General features: G+C 39.3%; 4 protein-coding genes across 5 annotated transcripts; 2 read left to right on the top strand and 2 right to left on the bottom strand.

The window, feature by feature from the left end:
* Window positions 1–179: 179 nt before the first annotated feature.
* Window positions 180–2404, bottom strand: stk19 (serine/threonine kinase 19). Its single transcript, XM_004071443.2, has 7 exons — window positions 2249–2404; window positions 1861–1959; window positions 1625–1764; window positions 990–1225; window positions 802–899; window positions 545–692; window positions 180–422 (listed from the first exon to the last, which is right to left on the bottom strand). Exons 2-7 carry the CDS (start codon window positions 1955–1957, stop codon window positions 377–379), a joined length of 765 nt encoding a protein of 254 aa, XP_004071491.1. The 5' UTR covers window positions 1958–1959; window positions 2249–2404; the 3' UTR covers window positions 180–376.
* A 25-nt stretch (window positions 2405–2429) lies between these two features.
* On the top strand, window positions 2430–5558 carry dxo (decapping exoribonuclease). The gene is made up of 7 exons (XM_004071444.2): window positions 2430–2590; window positions 3400–3862; window positions 3964–4190; window positions 4285–4504; window positions 4583–4718; window positions 4788–4882; window positions 5348–5558. Exons 2-7 carry the CDS (start codon window positions 3402–3404, stop codon window positions 5475–5477), a joined length of 1269 nt encoding a protein of 422 aa, XP_004071492.1. The 5' UTR covers window positions 2430–2590; window positions 3400–3401; the 3' UTR covers window positions 5478–5558.
* A 7-nt stretch (window positions 5559–5565) lies between these two features.
* Window positions 5566–10306, bottom strand: LOC101158446 (peroxisomal membrane protein PMP34). 2 transcript variants are annotated; one of them, XM_004071675.4, is made up of 9 exons: window positions 10032–10306; window positions 9854–9914; window positions 9449–9515; window positions 9202–9356; window positions 8361–8477; window positions 8118–8263; window positions 7142–7237; window positions 6964–7046; window positions 5566–6886 (listed from the first exon to the last, which is right to left on the bottom strand). In XM_004071675.4, the coding sequence occupies exons 1-9, from the start codon at window positions 10104–10106 to the stop codon at window positions 6739–6741; spliced, it is 948 nt and encodes a 315-aa protein (XP_004071723.1). In that variant the 5' UTR covers window positions 10107–10306; the 3' UTR covers window positions 5566–6738. The 2 variants fall into 2 exon arrangements, with proteins under 2 accessions (XP_004071723.1, XP_011476510.1); XM_011478208.3 differs by having other exon boundaries at window positions 10040–10306.
* Window positions 10307–11039: 733 nt separating this feature from the next.
* anks4b (ankyrin repeat and sterile alpha motif domain containing 4B) lies at window positions 11040–14048 on the top strand. The gene is made up of 2 exons (XM_004071674.3): window positions 11040–11316; window positions 12556–14048. The coding sequence occupies exons 1-2, from the start codon at window positions 11156–11158 to the stop codon at window positions 13676–13678; spliced, it is 1284 nt and encodes a 427-aa protein (XP_004071722.1). The 5' UTR covers window positions 11040–11155; the 3' UTR covers window positions 13679–14048.
* Window positions 14049–17855: the final 3807 nt, after the last annotated feature.

Genomic DNA, 17855 nt, shown 5'->3' with positions numbered 1-17855 from the left:
TTATTTTAATTAGACCCGACAAAAACGTAGCTCTCCTGCAACACTTAAAAAAAAAAAAAAAAAAAAAATGCTCTAAAGGCTCCAGACTTTTACACCTTACATAACCTGCCCTGTGCTGTTTGTCTAATCTACGGAGCCTCCTTCCTGCCTCCTAGCTGGTCTGACCCACATTAGTAAAATCTCACATTACAAAAAGTTTTTATCAAAACACAAAGGCAGACAGTTGTGTGAATATTTACATCTCATAACACCTCAGTGGAGTTGATCATTTGGCACCAACTTAAAAGAAAAGTTCAGCCATTTAAAAAACAAACTATTTACAGCCATTTTTAATTTAACGAAACTTGTCCTCTTCAGCTGAGAGACTTCAGACAGCTCACGAGTCCACATATCGTAACAACGTCCCTGAAGTTGTAGGCACACTGGAAAAAAAACAAAAAAACAAAGGAATATAATGAGCAATATCAAACATTAGAAACTAACTTAACGTTAAAAATCAGACTTTGGAGTCTCTGCATGAACAAAAAAAGTAAAGAAGTGTTACCTTTCTACCAGCTCTGCACCAACAATGTCATTGATGTGGTATTTTATATGGAACTTCACATGAGAGGTTGTTCTTCGTTGTTCTAGGTCATCTTTTAATACTTCGCCATACTTGGACTTCTTCACCATGCCGAGCACTGCTTTACGCCCTAATGAAAGGTTGTCCCGTTACTTTTTAGTAATACCAAAACACTCAAATGAGAGACACAAGACATGTTAAAGGAGTAAACGCTGGTTAAAATCACATCAGACACCAACCTTGTATAAAGTACTTGATGAATTTGCCAGTGTTGGGAATGGACAGCCACCAGCTGCCTGCATCCCTCACAGTCAACACTCCGGATTTCACCAACTGCCTGAGTGATGACAAAGAGTAAGAATTGACTTTTAAAACATAGGGAAAGGAATCATAACGTTGAACTTGGAGCGCTTAGGAGAAATCATACGTTATCTCCGAATCTGTGAAGAGAAACTCCCTCAGCATTTTGTCTTTGCTGAAGCTCAGATCTGTGCACTTGGACACTACTTTCTCCAAGAACTTCTCCACCGTCGCCCGGGTCGCTTTCCCCTCCTCTCCCGCCAGAACTTTGGCCTTGTAGTCCGACGCAAAAACGAGTCCAAAAGCTTCTGCATCAAAGCCAAGCTGGAACATCAGCAGTGATCCGGACTCGCGCAGTTTATTCTGAGCAACAAGGAGGGCAAGCAGAAGCACAAAAATAGTTCAAACATACAACATGCCAGAGATGGTTTGAAGTTGAATCATGGCATCTGGACTTATCAGAACTTAAAAACGTTTCATCACTTCATCTAAGATGACTCAGTAGTGAACCAGAACCAATTAACCAGTCTGCTACCTTTTACTGTCACTTTTTCCCCCTTTGTTTAGTGTTTTTATCTTTAGATGTTTTATTTTACTTACTTGTACAGCACTTTAGTTGCTTTGGCTTTTATAAATGATTTATAGCTAATTGACATCAAGAAAGAAGGCTTTAAGTCCAGATTCCAAGGCGTCACTTTTAGGAAGGACACCCTTAATTGTTACACAATTGGAACATACCAGAAGCTGAAGAAATCCTCTTACCACTTCCTTGTCAACCATTGTTTTGTCATGTATGCTGTACAGTTGGTGCTTTAGCACAATTTGAGGTACCGCATCATTAAAGAGTTTCCTAGGAAACAGAGTCATCAGGTCCATAATGGTGGATTTAATATCACCTTGTCCTTCAAAATAAAATAAAATAAAAAACAGATGTGACTAGCTTTCCTTATGCATCTAAAAAAATATATACATAAAAACGTTAACAGCCATAAGCATACCATCTCCATGATCATCCACAACTCCAAATTTTTCGCTTCCAGTTTTTCTTTTCTTCACCTTGAAAGTGTCTGAAACCAGAGCCCGTTTCCTGTTCATACCTGCGGCACAAATGTATTTGGGTGAACATGACATGACGACTATTGCTAGCTGAACTAGCACATTCACTCAAAGTAGACACGGAAGGCATCATACCAAAAACATACTATCACACAACACACTTATAGTTAGTTACTGTTTTGCTGCTAATATATTGCATTTATGTTTTTTCTGAATATAGACAAACGATTTGTGGTTCAAGTTCAACTGCGTACACGTATTTGTAAACAAAGCTAATATCATGAGTTAGCTTGTTCGGAAGTTTGAGGTGTTTATTAAATACGTACGTACCTATCTGTTAAGGGAAAGACTTAAGTTGCGCATGACTTGCTCTCAAACAACGCACAACAGTTCGTTCATTCAATTTTACCGACTTTTTACTCCAAACTGTTCTTTAAAGATGGAGTGGAAGATTCATGTAGTAGTGCCATCTAGCGGACCGGATGTGGAACTACACGCGGAAGGTGCGTCACAGTATTGGTTAGCGTTTGTTCCGGTTAGCTTAGCTGCCTCATGTTTACTAACGTTTGCATACATTTTTTCCACAACGTCGCTTTCGTGGACGTTAGAAAAACATGTAAATACGACGCAACTGTTGTTTTTTTTAATATTGAAGTGTTTGCTGATCTACAGGTATGTGTTCATTTCATTGCTTTATGCTTTGCTTTTACGATAGGATATGAATATTAAAGTAAACAAAAATACATCCGATCAGAGGTAAATCTGTACATTATAATAAATGTATCAAGTTCCAACAAATTAACTTAGTGCATTTAATCCCAACAAATGCACTTTTGACGTATGCATTTGTCCCAAAATGACCTGAAGTTTTGAAGAAAAGTAAAATTCTAAAATCCACAAGCAAAGGTTAAAACAAAATGCATATCACTTTTTTGTTTTGTTTACATACGTGGCCACAATAATTCACGTGACAACTGGAAGCCGTCGAATAATAATATACCAGTAATCGAATTAGACTTGCATAAAAGCATTAAGGAAATTGAATGATTCTGGTTTATATGTTTAGTTTCAATGAATCTTGCTTTTTTAGTTAACGGCCTAAGAAAAAAGACTTAAACTGTCAGTTTGAATGTCTAGTCTCTCTTTTTTTTTTTTTTGGTGTTGCATATTTTCCACAGTGCTTGTTGGTCTGCCAAAAAAAGAGATCTCCTTTTGTCCTTATTTAAAATCAACGAGAATAAAAGTTCAATAGGTTCTTTTTAAAATCGTCTTTAGTCTTTTTCTACCAAATATTTTGAGGTATAATAGAAAAAAGTAAATAAGTTAAGTTGGGGTAGATGCTGGAAGAAACTTTTTTTATTTTTCCTTAAATGAGATAAAAGCTCATTGATGACAGCTAGAAAGAAATACATTTTTTCTTAGTTTATCCCAGAGGAGATTTTGTTACATGCGGTTGGACTCATCGTTCCATTGACCTACAGGAATGGACCATCACAGATCCCGCAGTCCCAACTCCAGATACCACAACCATCATCATTCAGCATACAGGCGAGAAAGAGGCCATGGTAGAAGAAATCATTCTGATGGTGATCCCCTAACTCACCACAGGGATCAGTTAGACGTAAAAACAGGGCAAACCCCTCTAAGATCTCAGACTTTGAGCACCAGGAAGGACCTCTACGAGAGAGACTTTCCTTTGTACAGACAGCCGGTGGAAGTGGGATGTTTCTCTCTCGACTCTCAGCGCAGATTTTTTAATGACGGACGACAAATGAGATACTATGTGGAACCGGACAAAAATCCCAATTTTGACCTGAAAGACGGTTACAAGGACCGCTACGTAAGAAGAGATGAAAATGTGAAAGAAAAGCTGGACCATATTCTTCGCTGGATCTTAGCCAACAAAGAGACGCTTAAATCAAAAGGGACTGCAGACTCGCCACGGTGAGGTTACCCTCTTACTTCTATGTCTGGCTCCCGATGAACAATAACCTTTGACCTTTAGCAGCACGTCTACCTGTTCAATCAACTTCTGCTTCGTCCAGTGCTTTAGATGTCGACTTTGTCACATGGAGAGGCCACCTGACCAAGCTGCTGACCACACCGTACGAGACAAAGGAGGGCTGGCTGCTGGCAGCCACCAAGTTCAACGGCACTGTTTACATCAGTGAAGTGGAAACGGAAGCCGCTCGCATTGAACGGGAGAAGCGTCCTGAAAGAAACAAAGAGATGATGTACTGGGGCTACAAGTTTGAGCAGTACACCTGTGCAGGTAGGAGTTTCCATGTTATTTGGTTTGCTAAATCTTTTTACTGTCATGGAGACTGACGGATGCTTAAGCGATGAGACTCAAACTTTGTCTTCAGATAACGCCGACAGCCTACCTGACCCCAGTGGAGTGGTTAACACCAACGAGGCCTTCTGCACTGTGGTTCAGACTCGACTTGCAGATCACAAACTCCTGTTCTCCGGGGAGGTGGATTGTCGGGATAAAGATCCCAACGCTCCTCCTCCTCCTGCCTGCTATGTGGAGCTCAAGACCTCTCCAGAGATCTGTACTCCAAAACAGCGCAGCAACTTCCACAGGTGAATGAGAGACTCATCATTGGCCTGTAAAGTTTGCAAACAAACGTTGATGACTATCCTTTCAATGGCTAAATTCAGATTCAAACTACTCAAGTGGTGGGCGCAGTCTTTTCTACCTGGAGTTCCTCGTATTGTGGCAGGTTTCAAGGATCACGACGGGGTGGTCGTTTCCACGGAGACTTTCCTCGTCTCTAAAGTGTCCCAACTCATCAAGGTAGAGTTTCAGAATTGATGGTTAGAGGGATTGAATCTGTGAAAACAGTCTTCTTTTTATCTTTTGCAGAATGAATACAACTGCTGGAGGCCCACCGTTTGCATGAACTTTTGCTGCGACTTCCTGTCCTTTGTAAAGGCGATCGTCACAGAAAACGACCACAGGCGAGTTGCTTAAAGACCCACGCCAATAAAACAATGTTTTTGGTGTTTTTAACATGTTCTTGTGACATTTTTCTGATGGAGGACAGTTATTAAGACAATTTAGCTATGAGTATTTCTTTATTGAGGTTATTGTGAATCAGTAGACCACAGAAAATGCTGTAAAAGAGCTCGTTTGTGAGGTAGAAAATATGTTGGGCGACCCACAGGCTCCCTGCTCTAAGCTCTTGGCACCGTAAAGGGGGGCGGGGTTGTTCTGTGCCAACAGTCCCACCCACAAATGAGAGGCAAATTTGTGATGAACTGCAGAAAATACATCCTAGAAAAGGTCACAGGCTGTTTGATTTGGGTTATAAAAGCACATTCTCATAATTAAGACTGCTGGGAGAGGGTCTTTAAAAGAGCCACAGCTTTTACATATTTAGAGCAAATAAATGTTGTGGTTGTAACAAAATGCTTTCATTGCAGCCTGGTGTATTTGTTTTCCTGGGAACCCTACAAAGACGTGACCTACTCTGTGCACAGGGACTCCCAGTACTCCTTCCTGCCACGCTGGTTCATAGATGGGATGAGCGGAAATCAGGAATCACATCACTAACACACCAGCTCTTCCACAACTCCTAACTGTATGAATTTTTTAATGAGTTTTTAATAAACATTCTTAATGTTATTAAACATACAAGTGATTTTTCTGTTCCTTAAGCTTTATTGTTCTGTGGTGACAGTCATAAAAAAGAGAAGTTCATTTAAAGAAAAAAAAAAATTCAAAAACCATTGTAAATTAGTAAAATGATATAAAGACAAGTCTCTTAACATTTACAAAATACTTCTGTAAACATTTTAAGTACAATTCCAGGGTGGGACAATAAGTGACATCAGTGATGAAGTGTAACTTTTGTCCTAATGCATCTTTATTCATTATGAAATTAACTGACCCAATTTGTACAAGTGAGTCAAATTAAAGGTAAACAGAGGTGATCTGATAAGAAACAGTATTCTTTTAGGTATGGGTATTAAAAAAGAAAAAAAAAAAAGGAAAGGCCTGGTTGTTTCTCAGAAAACGTGATTGGTCTCAAAACCAAAGTAGCTGCAGATCTCAGCCTTTGGAGCACATCAGCTGGCAAAGCCAGCAAAAATATTGTCATCTGATAAACAAACCTTTTTTAAAAAAAAAAAGGTGACTTGAATGCTGAAAGTTGAGTGCAGTAAACATTTTCTAGGAATAACTCAGAGCCATGTTTGGCGTCAACTATCAGCCACAGTGAAACATTGTCTTGCTAGGACTGAAGGTCCGCTTGGCATCAGATGAAGCTTTTGATTCATATCTTTAACAATTCCACACATCAGTAAATGTTTAAGTCGATTCAAGGTGCAAGAACTGACAGATGGGTTATATTTCTCCAAAATCGGGCTGCAGTTCACACTTAAGAGTTTATGGAATGGCACCAGTGATTCAGGCTAAATGTAATGATCACAAATCTCTTACGTTTTTAGTTTTTTTTAAATCAAGATTTAAGTTAAAAATCAGTGCAAGTTCAATTCTTTAATGTAAAACCTAGAGTCTGGGAAAAGGGCGGAAACAGTTTTACTGGTTAATAATTAAATGCAAAATAATAACCACCTGTGTTTCAGCTGTTTAAATGAAATAAATGCCCAGTTAAAATAGATTTATGGAAACCGACAAAAAGAAGGAACTTTTCTAGCATAGATCAAAGCTGTTAAGGCAATGCCCCTGATTTTAATTGTCTGCCCTTATTAGAACATGCTGAAGACTTCAACAAGCATTACTCACTGCACATCATCTGTAGACACAGACCAAATCTGCTGAAAAGTGCATTGATGTGTTCAAACAGCAGCTCTCAGTGCTTCATTTTCTTATTCAGACCCATGACTTTGAAAGTAGCAGAAGTGATCTTCTCGTAGACGACAAACATGAGGGCGGCAGTCAGCACCGTCTGCAGCAGCTTGGCCTCCAGGCCTTTGTACAGACCAAGAACACCGTGATTCCTGCAACACAGAACGTTTATAGAAATGACGAAGACCCGGATATTTGAGTATGTGGCTTTAATTCCTGCTGTACTGACCTGATTCTGTCCATGAAGAGGAAGAAAATGTTGGAGAGGCTGCCCATCAGACCGCCTTTACCGTCACCTTTGTACTGGCCGAACTAGGAAACAAACATTCTGAAGAGTTAGATCTCGTCTCAAAAATTCAGTAATTCATGTTTAAATGAGCTTAAAATACTTCAAACAAAGAATTTACCCTCAGGATGGCTTGAACTGTCTGTAGAGGATATGTTACCGTGGTAGCAACGGCCTTGGCAATGGCTCCAATGAGAAAAATCTGTGCTGAGGATATCTGTGGTTAAATGAAGAGAAAAAACTGTTTTTATTTTTAAATTAATCCTGGAACATGACTGCAATACTGAGTTCAGGACTCTAGACTTTATTTTTACAGGGTTGCACTTTCCTTTTCATTTGCTGTCAATATCGGCATTCAGACTTGAAAAAAATTAACTTACAAAAGTTCTGCAATGATGATAAATTAAATGAAAAAATTGGTGTTTAAAGACCAACTCCAATGAAATTCACACTTTTGGTGTTTGAACATGTTATTGTGGCATGATGTATAAAGGAATTTCAGGATTAAACTGCATTTCTGAGTATGTCTTTTTGTTTTCCTCGTCTAAGCTGGTAACTGGATCAAAACTGTACTTTTACTTGTTGTGATCTTTCTGGTGTTTTTGCATTCAGTGATTGCTGATGTGATTTGAACTTTAGGGCCACCATAGTAAATCCTTTAACACCAATTATGTCACAGCAACACCTAAATGACACTGGTTCTTTTGACATACCGGAAATCTTTAAATCAGCAGATTCTGGTGCAGAGAAAAGCGACTTTTCCTTCTGGCTTTGCACCGATGTGCAACACATTACTGACAGACGGCTGCGGCGCCGCTTTTCTCTGCGGCAGCATCCGTTGGAGTTCTGTTTAATGCGTTGATTGGTGAAAAGATGCGGTAGACGAAAGAATGTAAACACTGGAGCTAAGGTTCCAATGTTAAAGAATTTTCACACTTTTTTTTATCAGTTCCAACTACCCGGCGTTATCTTTAAATTCTTGACTTAAGTGTCAACTAATTTTCCAGATCTCCATAGAAATTGGTTCTCTTAGTTAGGTGGAGCTTAAATGAACCCCAAAAGCTTTCTGCTCCTCCATTTTTCTTGTGTCCTCTCACCTTCTTCCCTCCCTTTCCTGCTTTCCTCTTCAAGGCTTCATAAAACATGAACTGCACAGCCGGGTTGAGGACGAGGATGAGAGACGGCAGAGTGCCGTTCCACAGTGTTCCTACTCCTTCGTTGGCAATGATCTGTGAAAAAGCATCTGACAAGAAAAATCAGGATTAAATGAGGTGTGAAAGTGATCCACATATTGTAGACTCCTTTTATTTTATCTTTTTGCACAAAGAAATACCACGAACCGAATATGCCTCTGTAATGAGTCTGATGGAGATCCTCGTCTCTGAATTTCACCCCCTGCAGTTTCAGACGAGTGTTGACCACCCACATGGGCGTGGTCAGGAGCACGTTCACAACCCCTGAAAAACACATTTTTATTTTATGGCAGCAATGAAAAAGTAATTTTGGCATTTAAGATGGATTACAGAGCATTATTTGACGACACTGTTCCAAACTTTGGGTCATGGGATGTTATGTGCATCTGTGTTCTTTTTGTTTGTGATCTGCAGGATTTTTCCCTCCAAATTGTCACAAAGTGACAATGTAGTCCATATCAGCTGGGAGACTACTCTAAGTCTGAGGATTGCTGCTGCTGATGGATCACTTTTGAAGAAAAGTCTACTAGTTTCTAAATATAGATACTTGTCAAATTAACCTTGCATCTATTTTGCATAACTTTTGACTATGCACTGTGCACCTTTTAGTTTTTTTTTTTCTACAATCTGTAGAATTTAACAATTGGGGGCTTGTCCGGGATTAACTTTTACATTGATAAGAATTGGTGTAGAAGTTTATCACTTTTTAACAAGATTGGAGTTTTAGTAATTCTCCTGGTTAGACATAGTATAGTATATATGAAAGATTTGTCACTTCTAGTCACAGGACTGTGCAACTAAATCCATACAAAAACTTTTACTAACAAACATAAGAAGTTCTTTATTTGTTTAAACTTGTAATGAACCAACTAGAAAACAAAAAAGGCAACAACTTTACTGTAACTTTTTTTTAAGCAAGAAGAACTATAAGATCCCATATACATCTTTAGGTCAGGGTTTTTGATGTTTCATTTATATGCGGCCTTACCAGCAACAACCCCCATCAGCAGGTCTTTGCTTGGTCTGGGTTTGCCTGGTCCAGCTGCCGCCACCTTCTTCAGTGCATTGAAGGTGTAGAAGTAAACAAAGTTGGAGCAGCAGAGGCTGGAAATGACTGGAAACCAGCCTCTGTACAGAGATAGGCTAAAGGATTAAAAAAAAAGTGAAATCATTAAGTTATAAAAACAAAGTTATAAAAGTTTTAATGCGGTGTACTGGTAGAAAACAAAACTTACAAGCCCTCTTCTTTTGCTATCTCAGCCAGAATGACAGGGGTGGAGCGAGACCTCCGCTTCTCATCCACTAAAGGAAAATATTATACTTCAATATAAACTTGGGAATTGTGCTTAAGAGATATATTATGCAAAAAAAATTATACTGGTATTAGACTTTCACTTAATTTAGCTTTCAAATGGGAAACAAAAGCAATAAAGGTTATGTTTATACCAGTGTTTAATACTAAAACAATAATATATTATAATAAAATACCAAACTAAAAAAAATAAGCTGACAAATGGGATTATAATATAATTGTCTTACCATTTCTGTTGATTTAAACAAGGACAAATTTACATCTTAAATAATGCCTACCCTCATGATGAACTAGAATATCAGATGTAGTAAAACCAGCAATAACTGACCCTGCAATCTGCTTTTGGCCGTGTCCAGAGGAAAGAACACGCTCATGGCCGTCACACTCCCCTGTAAAACAGGGCTGCGTGAAAACTAACCCACACCAAACACGGGAATCATCTGGACTGAAAGTACATGTACATATAAATCGGGTTTTAGACTTTCGTTTCTGTCTCGACTTCTCACCGTCGCACCTGCCACCGCATGAACCAACGTCTCGTAGGACAGAAGGCCGACAGCCGAACCGCCGTTGTTTGACATCTCTGCGCGAGAGTTTCCGGTTAGAACACGATTAAAAACGGAATTCACCACAGTAAGTTAGGGGAGGATAGCTGGAGGTCAGTCTGATCTGTCAAGCGGTGAAAACATTAACCAAAGAGTGTTTGACAACCACAACTTCATGGTGTAGTTCAGAGTCTGAGCGGCCCGGAAGAAACAGCAGGGAGGATGATTGCTTTTGATTGGTCAAGCTCTGTTGACAAGTTCTTCTTCGGCCCATACTAAAAATTCAACGACAAATCTCTTTTGCCACCTAGCGGACAGAAAGATAAAATCCACTCAATAATTGTGCATTGTGTTGAGGCGCAAAATGTATAAAATAAAAATAGAAACAACTCTGAGCTATTATATATTTTGTCTACAACAATCAGTAAACATATTTATAATTCAGTAAGTATAATTATTATCGTTACATTTACAAAACATAAATAAACTTTGAAATATTTATCAGTAAAACTTGAATTGTGTAAGATTTAAAAGGAATGAAATGAGTGTTTACACGTGAAAAATGTGTCTCAGATGTTTCCACCTGTTTATGTTTTTATGTGTATATTTATCCATAAATGATACGGAATATGTACTCATTAAAGTTAATAATAGTAGTAATGGCGGGCGTAGGGGTGAGAATTTATAAAGCATTTACTTCTTCTCACTCCCTTTTGGATATTTCTTGTATATTTTCATATTTGTATTGACTTTTAAGATATATCTCTGGAATAAGACATTATCATCATCATCATTATTTACAAATTAATATTATGGGACTGTATTCAAAAAAAGAATGTCATAGCTGTTAGTTCACACCAGACATTCCTATGTGACATTGTGAGCTAAAAAGAGCAGCAATGATGAGTTGATGCAGCTGACAGCAGAGAACTGGACTTTGCTTTTGTTTTATGGCTCTGAGCTGCTTATACGCCCAGTGATCACTTTGTAGCTTGGATCTGCAGCGGCCGCTGTTCATCTTGCACTGTGGTGAGAGGACGAAAGAAGAGACACAAACAGATCTCTCTTTTCAGTTCTTTGTGAAGATGTCTAGGTACCACAAAGCAGCGGCTGATGGTTATTTGGACCTACTGAAGGAGGCCACGAGGAAAGACCTGAACACTGCAGATGAAGATGGTATGACCCCCACCCTCCTGGCTGCTTTTCACGGACACGTCGAAGCTCTTCAGCTCATATGCAGCAGAGAGTAAGGAATTTGTCTGTCACTTTACTCTGAAAATTTACATTTTTCACATTGTTTATCTGTAAAAATTATATATTTGAGGAGGGAGTAAAATTTACCATGAAAAAAATACTGTAAATATGATGGCTTCTGTTGTTCAAAACTGAACCAAGTAGATATATACACAGGTGAAATAAACAGAAATATTTGGCCAAAGGTTAAAAAGAAAAATTTTGACTGGTTTATTTCCTCATGTTATGAATTTTGTTTTTTTCCCCCAGCCTCATTATGAACAAAAAACAAATAACTCAATTCTCTCCCATGAGCTGAACCAAATGTTCAATCAGCCACATCCTTGATGTGAAACAAAAGAGGCATTCATCTATCCTCACCACCCCCTCTTCAAGCCTCTCACCATCTGGCTAAAATGTAGCATGAGCATCAGAGAAAATGTCTGTAACATAATTAATACATTTAACTTGCTTTGTCTTTAATGTCTAAATTAACTGAAAACACTTCTGCTTTTGTCGTAACCCGCAGGAGATAAAATTTATAACAAGGCGTGGTTGGAATACAGCAATCAAAACTTTTATTGCTGTGGCAAAAAGGTCAATCACAGGAGGATTTCCAATCTTAATAGTTTACCATTTAGCTTGACCTTTATTCCTTTGTGTTCTCTTGTTTATACAATTTGAAGAAATCTCATTTTTTGTGCTTTCTTGCCATAAAACCTGAGAATATCATTAACAATCAAGTTAGAAATGTGGAGCAGATGATTAGTAACTGGGCTGTGAATGGATTTTATAAGAAAACATATGTTCGGCCTCAGAGCCTCTGGGCTGTGAGTGGATTTTGTGAGCAGTTATTTTATAGGTTAACAACCCACAATCATGTGCTGGTTGCCATGGTCTTAACCAAGATATGTCAACATAAAATCCCAGTGAACTGAACCTTTAAAATGAAGTAATCTTTTTTATAAATGTACAACTTTAATGAAAAAGAGAGTGTTTGCAGTGAAAGTTGACTCTAAACATGCTAAAAAACAGTTTGGATTGTAATTTTTTTCCCTTAGCTCTAAACTTTTTTTTTACCCACACAAATTTTGCATCAGAATGACATCAGCCTGCATCCAACTTTTTTCTTTAGACTTATAATTTAAATTATACTGCGATTAACATTTGTGAAGCAAGACATTTTGTTAAAAGTATCAATAATATTAACATTCAAACATTTAAAAATTCCTTTTCCCTTTGTGTCACACAGAGGAGATCCCAACAAAAGTGACATCTGGGGGAACACACCGCTGCATCATGCTGCATCAAACAACCACATGCACATCGTAAGCTTCCTGGTCAACTTTGGCGCCAACCTCTTCGCTCTGGATAATGACTTCCACACAGCCATGGATGTGGCGGCGTCTCATGGCCACATGGAAATCGTGCGATTTCTGGATGCCGCTGCTTCGAGGCAGACCAATCAGAATTCGAGAAAGGTTGCCAACTTGAAGAAGGAGGCTCAGAAAGAAGCAGAGAGACGAGTAAAACTCTGCGAAAAGGTGAAGAAGAAGCATCAGAGTAAGATGGTCAAAATGAACAGAGGATCAGGCAGTTTTGATAATGAAAGCATGGGATCAGCTGAATCTACGGATGGAAACAAGATTGGAGTTAATGAGCAATTCTCCAAGCTGATTGCTGCAGAAAAAACTGGCTCCGTTACAGCCAGGGTCAAAGGTACACTGCAGAAGAGGCTTGGTATGAAAGACAAAGGCACTTTGCAGAGGCCAGGAGATCCGAACGTTATCTACGGCAAACAGGACAATGGAGCACCTGATAAGCCAGAATTTCTCGGAGTCTTCAACGAGCAGGACGAAGATATGTTAGAAGAGGAAATGACAAACCAGTTTGATGAGGACGGCGAGGAAGAATCAGGAAAAGTCCAGCAATCCATTTTCAACCGACCTGGTCTTGGAGGTCTGATCTTCATGAAGAAGATGAACATGGATGCGGAAGACCTTCCCAGCGGGAACAACGAAAGTCTCGGCTACCTTGTTCAGAATCAGCTCTTTGAGGGGGAGGAAAATGCCGGCGGTGATGGGGAGGTTGATGACGATGACCTTAATTGGGATCAGGACGATCTGGGACTTGATGATGATGAAGACAAGGAAAACTCTCCTTTAGAAGTGTTCTTGTCTGCCCTCTCCCTGCCACAGTTCACACTTGCATTTAGTCGAGAGCATCTGGACTTGGAAGCACTTCTGCTTTGCTCTGATGATGACCTGAAAAGCATTCGCATTCAGTTGGGGCCCAGGAAGAAGATCTTAGATGCTGTGGCTCGCAGGAGAAAAGCAATCGAGAGTCCTGGCATCATGAAGGACAGCTGCCTATGATCTGTGCATGTGTGTTTGTGTCACATCTGATACGCTCTTAGAAAGTTTCACTGACATGGAATCAAATATTTCATTTGACACTTGATTGTCATGTGGGTTAATAATGTATGTAATAATGTAAAGATGCATTCTTCTTTCAAATCTGTAAATGTAGAAATGTGCTAATCAAAAGTAAGATAGGCTTTTTGTTTACTTCTTTGTTGTTTGCAGGTATAGGTATATACCTGCAATATATATAGGTTATTTGCAGGTAAAGGTATATCCTATTTCTGCTTTAAACCACCATTCCCTCAAATAATATTTCCTTTGAATTAATTTGAGCTTGTAAATTATTTCTTTAAATAAATAAACAAGTAGATAAACAAATAGACATAACTGGTGTCCTTTATCTGATTTCTACAAGCAAGAACAGCAGATATGTCAAAAGTGGTGAATTCTAAATGTTGAAAAAATTCAGAGCCCCTAAAGGGACGTATAGAATTTTTAAACACTCTGGTTCACTGTGTGCACCAGTATGTTTCTCGTGTGTACCAGATGGTTTCTCGTGCGAACGATAAAACAGTAATATTTAATTTTTACTTCTATGTCCCTCTAGGGCAGGGGTGTCAAACTCATTTTGGTTCGGGGGCCACATTCAACCCGTCTGATCTCAACTGGGCCGGACCAGTAGCGTAAAGGCAAAATAAAGCTTTATTCTTGTTTTTTACCCAATTGGAAAACATGCCTCAACCAACATGGTAGCTTAATCATTTCTTATTACACATTCATTCACAGAGGCCAATGGATCTTAAATGAAATGAATTTCACTTTAAAAAATATTGGTTTATTCAATTTCATACAGCCTGAATATTTTAAATCTGACACTGAAGCAATCCTGATAATAAATTTAAGAGGGGCTACAGAAAAAAATGAAACATCTTCCTAAAATGTAAACGTCCAAACGATGACAAAATTACACTAAATTAAACTTGCAAACATTTTTGGAGTTAACCTCCTTTCTCTCCTGAAACTTCACCAGACCGTCAATATCAGGATTCAAATCAGAAACACATTTGCAGAAACACATTTACTGTCATTCAAGTGTGCAAAACACAATGAAATGTCCATTATTATTATCATTCATTATTATAAGAATCTTTTCCTGGTTTCTGCCTGAATTTTGAGGCAACACCTGCCTTCTTCCTGACCTTTGATGGAAGCGCCATCAGTGACCATCATTACTTCATTTGACCAGTTCAACATCGTCCAGCACAGTAACTAGAGAGCTGACTGTGTCATCAGTTGTTGTTGTGTCCATCAATTCAAGAAAATCCACTGTGACAGTCTCTTCAACACTTTAAATAAATATTCACATCTGCACATATCTGTGATGTTGGTGCTTTCATCAATAGTGACTGAAAATACAATAAATGACTGAATTCATATGGCTGCCCATGTTTCCTCAGAGATCTTGGATCTGGAGTTGTAATTCTTGACAGACTCATGTTCAAGGTCGACTGCTTTTTGGGAACAAGACTTCTGCAGCCTTCAGCATTTTTCAATAAGTTCACCATCAGAAAATGGTGAACTAGCTAGGTGTCACTGCTCCATCACTGACGTCACGGCAACAGTAAATCCAGATGGTTATTTATCGGTCCAGCTAATAGTTTGTAAATCTTTTTTTTCTTAACTGCAAATGGTGAAACTTTTCATTGTGGAGAGTCTCATAGTGGTGCTGAATGTTATGTTCTTGGAGAACCTGTTAAAGACATACCAAGCATGCAGGTTTGCATTCAGCTCCGTGAACAAATAAAACGCTTTCCATTTTCCTGGAAAGCTCAGGACTTCACTTCAACCTTTTTTTTTCTTTTTGACAACATTCTGGTCATCATTGTGTCACTACTGATCATCCTTCAGTGTGAAGCTCACAGGGAACCAAACTACTGCCTACCCAGACACAGAGCTGTTAGGTTTCGTTTTTGGCACATGCAGAGTTATGTTGTTTCACCTGTTAAGCCAGGGGTCGGGAACCTTTTTGGCCAAGAGAGCCATAAATGCCACATATTTTGAAATGTAATTTCGAAAGAGCCATACAGTAATGTAGTGTCCCTTCCCCACACTGAGGCACGGAGACTTAACCTCTTTTAAATTTCTTTATTCCGATTACTGCAGACCGCAACAAACGCCGTTCAATTAATTCAGCAACTCCTGATTCTCTCCCGCTGAGACAAGAGCGCTTCGCCCTACTTTATATTCACCTGCTCCCGCTCCAGCCCTCCCATTTCCCTTATTCGGCCCATAGCTGAACCCCATTGGTCCAAACTACCTAACAACAGGCTGAGCGACAGAACTGAGAGCCAATCAGATCTCTGCTTGATGCGTTCATGAACTCCAGAACTTATAACGCGGCCCAACAGCCATCCAACTCAGTCCGCGACAATTTGTTTAAAACTAAATATACAAGTGAATGTGTGCATTTGATGTAATTTCAACATTTTTAAAGTACAATAAGTCTGTGGATTCTTTTTAATAACATTGTTATTCTGTTGCTAATAAATGATGAGTATTTCTCGTGGTAGTTTTGCTGATGGTCTAGTCTGGTTGATACGTGGTGAGTTTCTGCTTCATGCAGGCGTTGAGACTTTAAACGTCATCGTAGGTCTGAATGTTCTGTAGATGTGACAAAGACTGCTCACATGCAGACGGGGAGCCAAACACACACTCACACGCTGCAGTGAGTGACGGGAAGCGGGTTTTACGTTTTTACAATCCCTGCGCGATTCACCTGCTGCCTGTCCCCACAACACCTCACCCCCACCCTCTGTTTTCTTCCTCACATCCCGTCCCCGCATCTGCGCGCTCTTTCTCAGAGACGGGAGCGCGTAGTTTTAGGCACGTCAATTCACAGGTTTCCAGCTGGTACAAACTCTGTGAAATAATAGATAATAGTAACTGATAGCGCTGGCGCAGATTTCTCTCTCTAAGCACCGCTACTACTGCGCGCCTCTGGCATCGCATCGCGCCCGAGAAGGACTGGTCTAATGAAAAAAAAAGTATAATTAAAGATTTGTCTGCGAGCCACATGTGACCATCAAAAGAGCCATATATGGCTCGCGAGCCATAGGTTCCCGACCCCTGTGTTAAGCTATTCTTTGCTCTCCCTAGTGGCGGAATTGCACATTTCGGTTATTTCTTTAAAAAATCACAACTCGCCACAGGAATGGACTAGAAACTTGCTTTCTTTTTTAAACATTCTTGTGATTTTTACTCTTCATGTGTGGGCCGGACTAAACCACCTGGCGGGCCGGATATGTTTGACACCTCTGCTCTAGGGGCTCCATAGAAAACGTGACAAAAGACCAAGTGATTCTTTTAACCATATAAATGATCCGTTGTTCAAGATTGGATAACTTAATTCACTAAAAAAAAGTATCTCCTGGCAAGTTTGAATCAAACAGTTTAAAGTCCCACTCCAATCATCTTTTGATCTATTTTTAATAGTGTTTCCAGTGGTCTTTTATTATGATTATATCATTTTAGCCTAGATGAAAAAACCTGAGTCATTTTCTAGGACAGTTTCTGCAAAGCGGGAGTAGTTCATTCAAAATTTCCCCCTGAATTGTGGCTGACCTAGCAAAGCGCCCCCACTTCCCATCACCTATCTGTTTACACGCTTGCACGCTAGCTTACAGCCCCTCACAACCCTAACCTAAAATTTCCGGTGCAACAAAAATAACAAGCAATATTGGAGCTATCCAGTCATGCAGTTTAGAGACAAATCCCAGCTTGGACAAGAAAAATGTTGAGGCACATGGATCTATTTGTCTACAAAGTGGATGCATCAGATTGGAACATGTGCTTTGCCAACTGTATTTTTTGTCTGGCCCTGATTCACAGCGATTTGAAAAAAGAAATATTCAGAAATGCCATTTTAAGCTTAATTTCCTTTACATATGTCTTACATTGTGAGAAAATACCATGTTCACAAATTTAATTTATACTATTATAATATTATAATTATAATTTCCCCATTTAAACCTAGAATTGGGTCGGAGACTGTGAGAAAACAATGCTGAAGTATGATTGGTGTTTGCTCACATGATGTCTCTGCTGATTGGACGTTAAGATGAGTAAGGGGCGGGTATTTAACCGCTACTGACACAGAAGAGGACCAATTACTTGAAGGTTTTGGGTACAT

Source organism: Oryzias latipes, chromosome 8 (genome assembly GCF_002234675.1).
Source record: "Oryzias latipes chromosome 8, ASM223467v1".
NCBI lineage: Eukaryota > Metazoa > Chordata > Actinopteri > Beloniformes > Adrianichthyidae > Oryzias > Oryzias latipes.
The sequence above is the reverse complement of the archived record's forward strand: the minus strand, read 5'-3'. Positions and strand labels throughout refer to the sequence as shown.

What these genes read in the sequence shown, in the direction of transcription:
- stk19 (XM_004071443.2), bottom strand. Translation starts at nt 1,957, where the DNA reads ATGAACAGGAAACGGGCTCTGGTTTCAGACACTTTCAAGGTGAAGAAA. An exon ending in TTCACAGATTCGGAGATAAC is followed by an intron (nt 900 to 989) that starts GTATGATTTCTC and finishes GTCATCACTCAG; the next exon opens with GCAGTTGGTGAAATCCGGAG. An exon ending in CATCAAGTACTTTATACAAG is followed by an intron (nt 693 to 801) that starts GTTGGTGTCTGA and finishes ACCTTTCATTAG; the next exon opens with GGCGTAAAGCAGTGCTCGGC.
- dxo (XM_004071444.2), top strand. Translation starts at nt 3,402, where the DNA reads ATGGACCATCACAGATCCCGCAGTCCCAACTCCAGATACCACAACCAT. An exon ending in GGGACTGCAGACTCGCCACG is followed by an intron (nt 3,863 to 3,963) that starts GTGAGGTTACCC and finishes TGCTTCGTCCAG; the next exon opens with TGCTTTAGATGTCGACTTTG. An exon ending in TGAGCAGTACACCTGTGCAG is followed by an intron (nt 4,191 to 4,284) that starts GTAGGAGTTTCC and finishes CTTTGTCTTCAG; the next exon opens with ATAACGCCGACAGCCTACCT.
- LOC101158446 (XM_004071675.4), bottom strand. Translation starts at nt 10,106, where the DNA reads ATGTCAAACAACGGCGGTTCGGCTGTCGGCCTTCTGTCCTACGAGACG. An exon ending in ATAGCAAAAGAAGAGGGCTT is followed by an intron (nt 9,357 to 9,448) that starts GTAAGTTTTGTT and finishes TTAATCCTTTAG; the next exon opens with CCTATCTCTGTACAGAGGCT. An exon ending in GCTGATGGGGGTTGTTGCTG is followed by an intron (nt 8,478 to 9,201) that starts GTAAGGCCGCAT and finishes TGTGTTTTTCAG; the next exon opens with GGGTTGTGAACGTGCTCCTG.
- anks4b (XM_004071674.3), top strand. Translation starts at nt 11,156, where the DNA reads ATGTCTAGGTACCACAAAGCAGCGGCTGATGGTTATTTGGACCTACTG. An exon ending in CAGCTCATATGCAGCAGAGA is followed by an intron (nt 11,317 to 12,555) that starts GTAAGGAATTTG and finishes TGTGTCACACAG; the next exon opens with AGGAGATCCCAACAAAAGTG.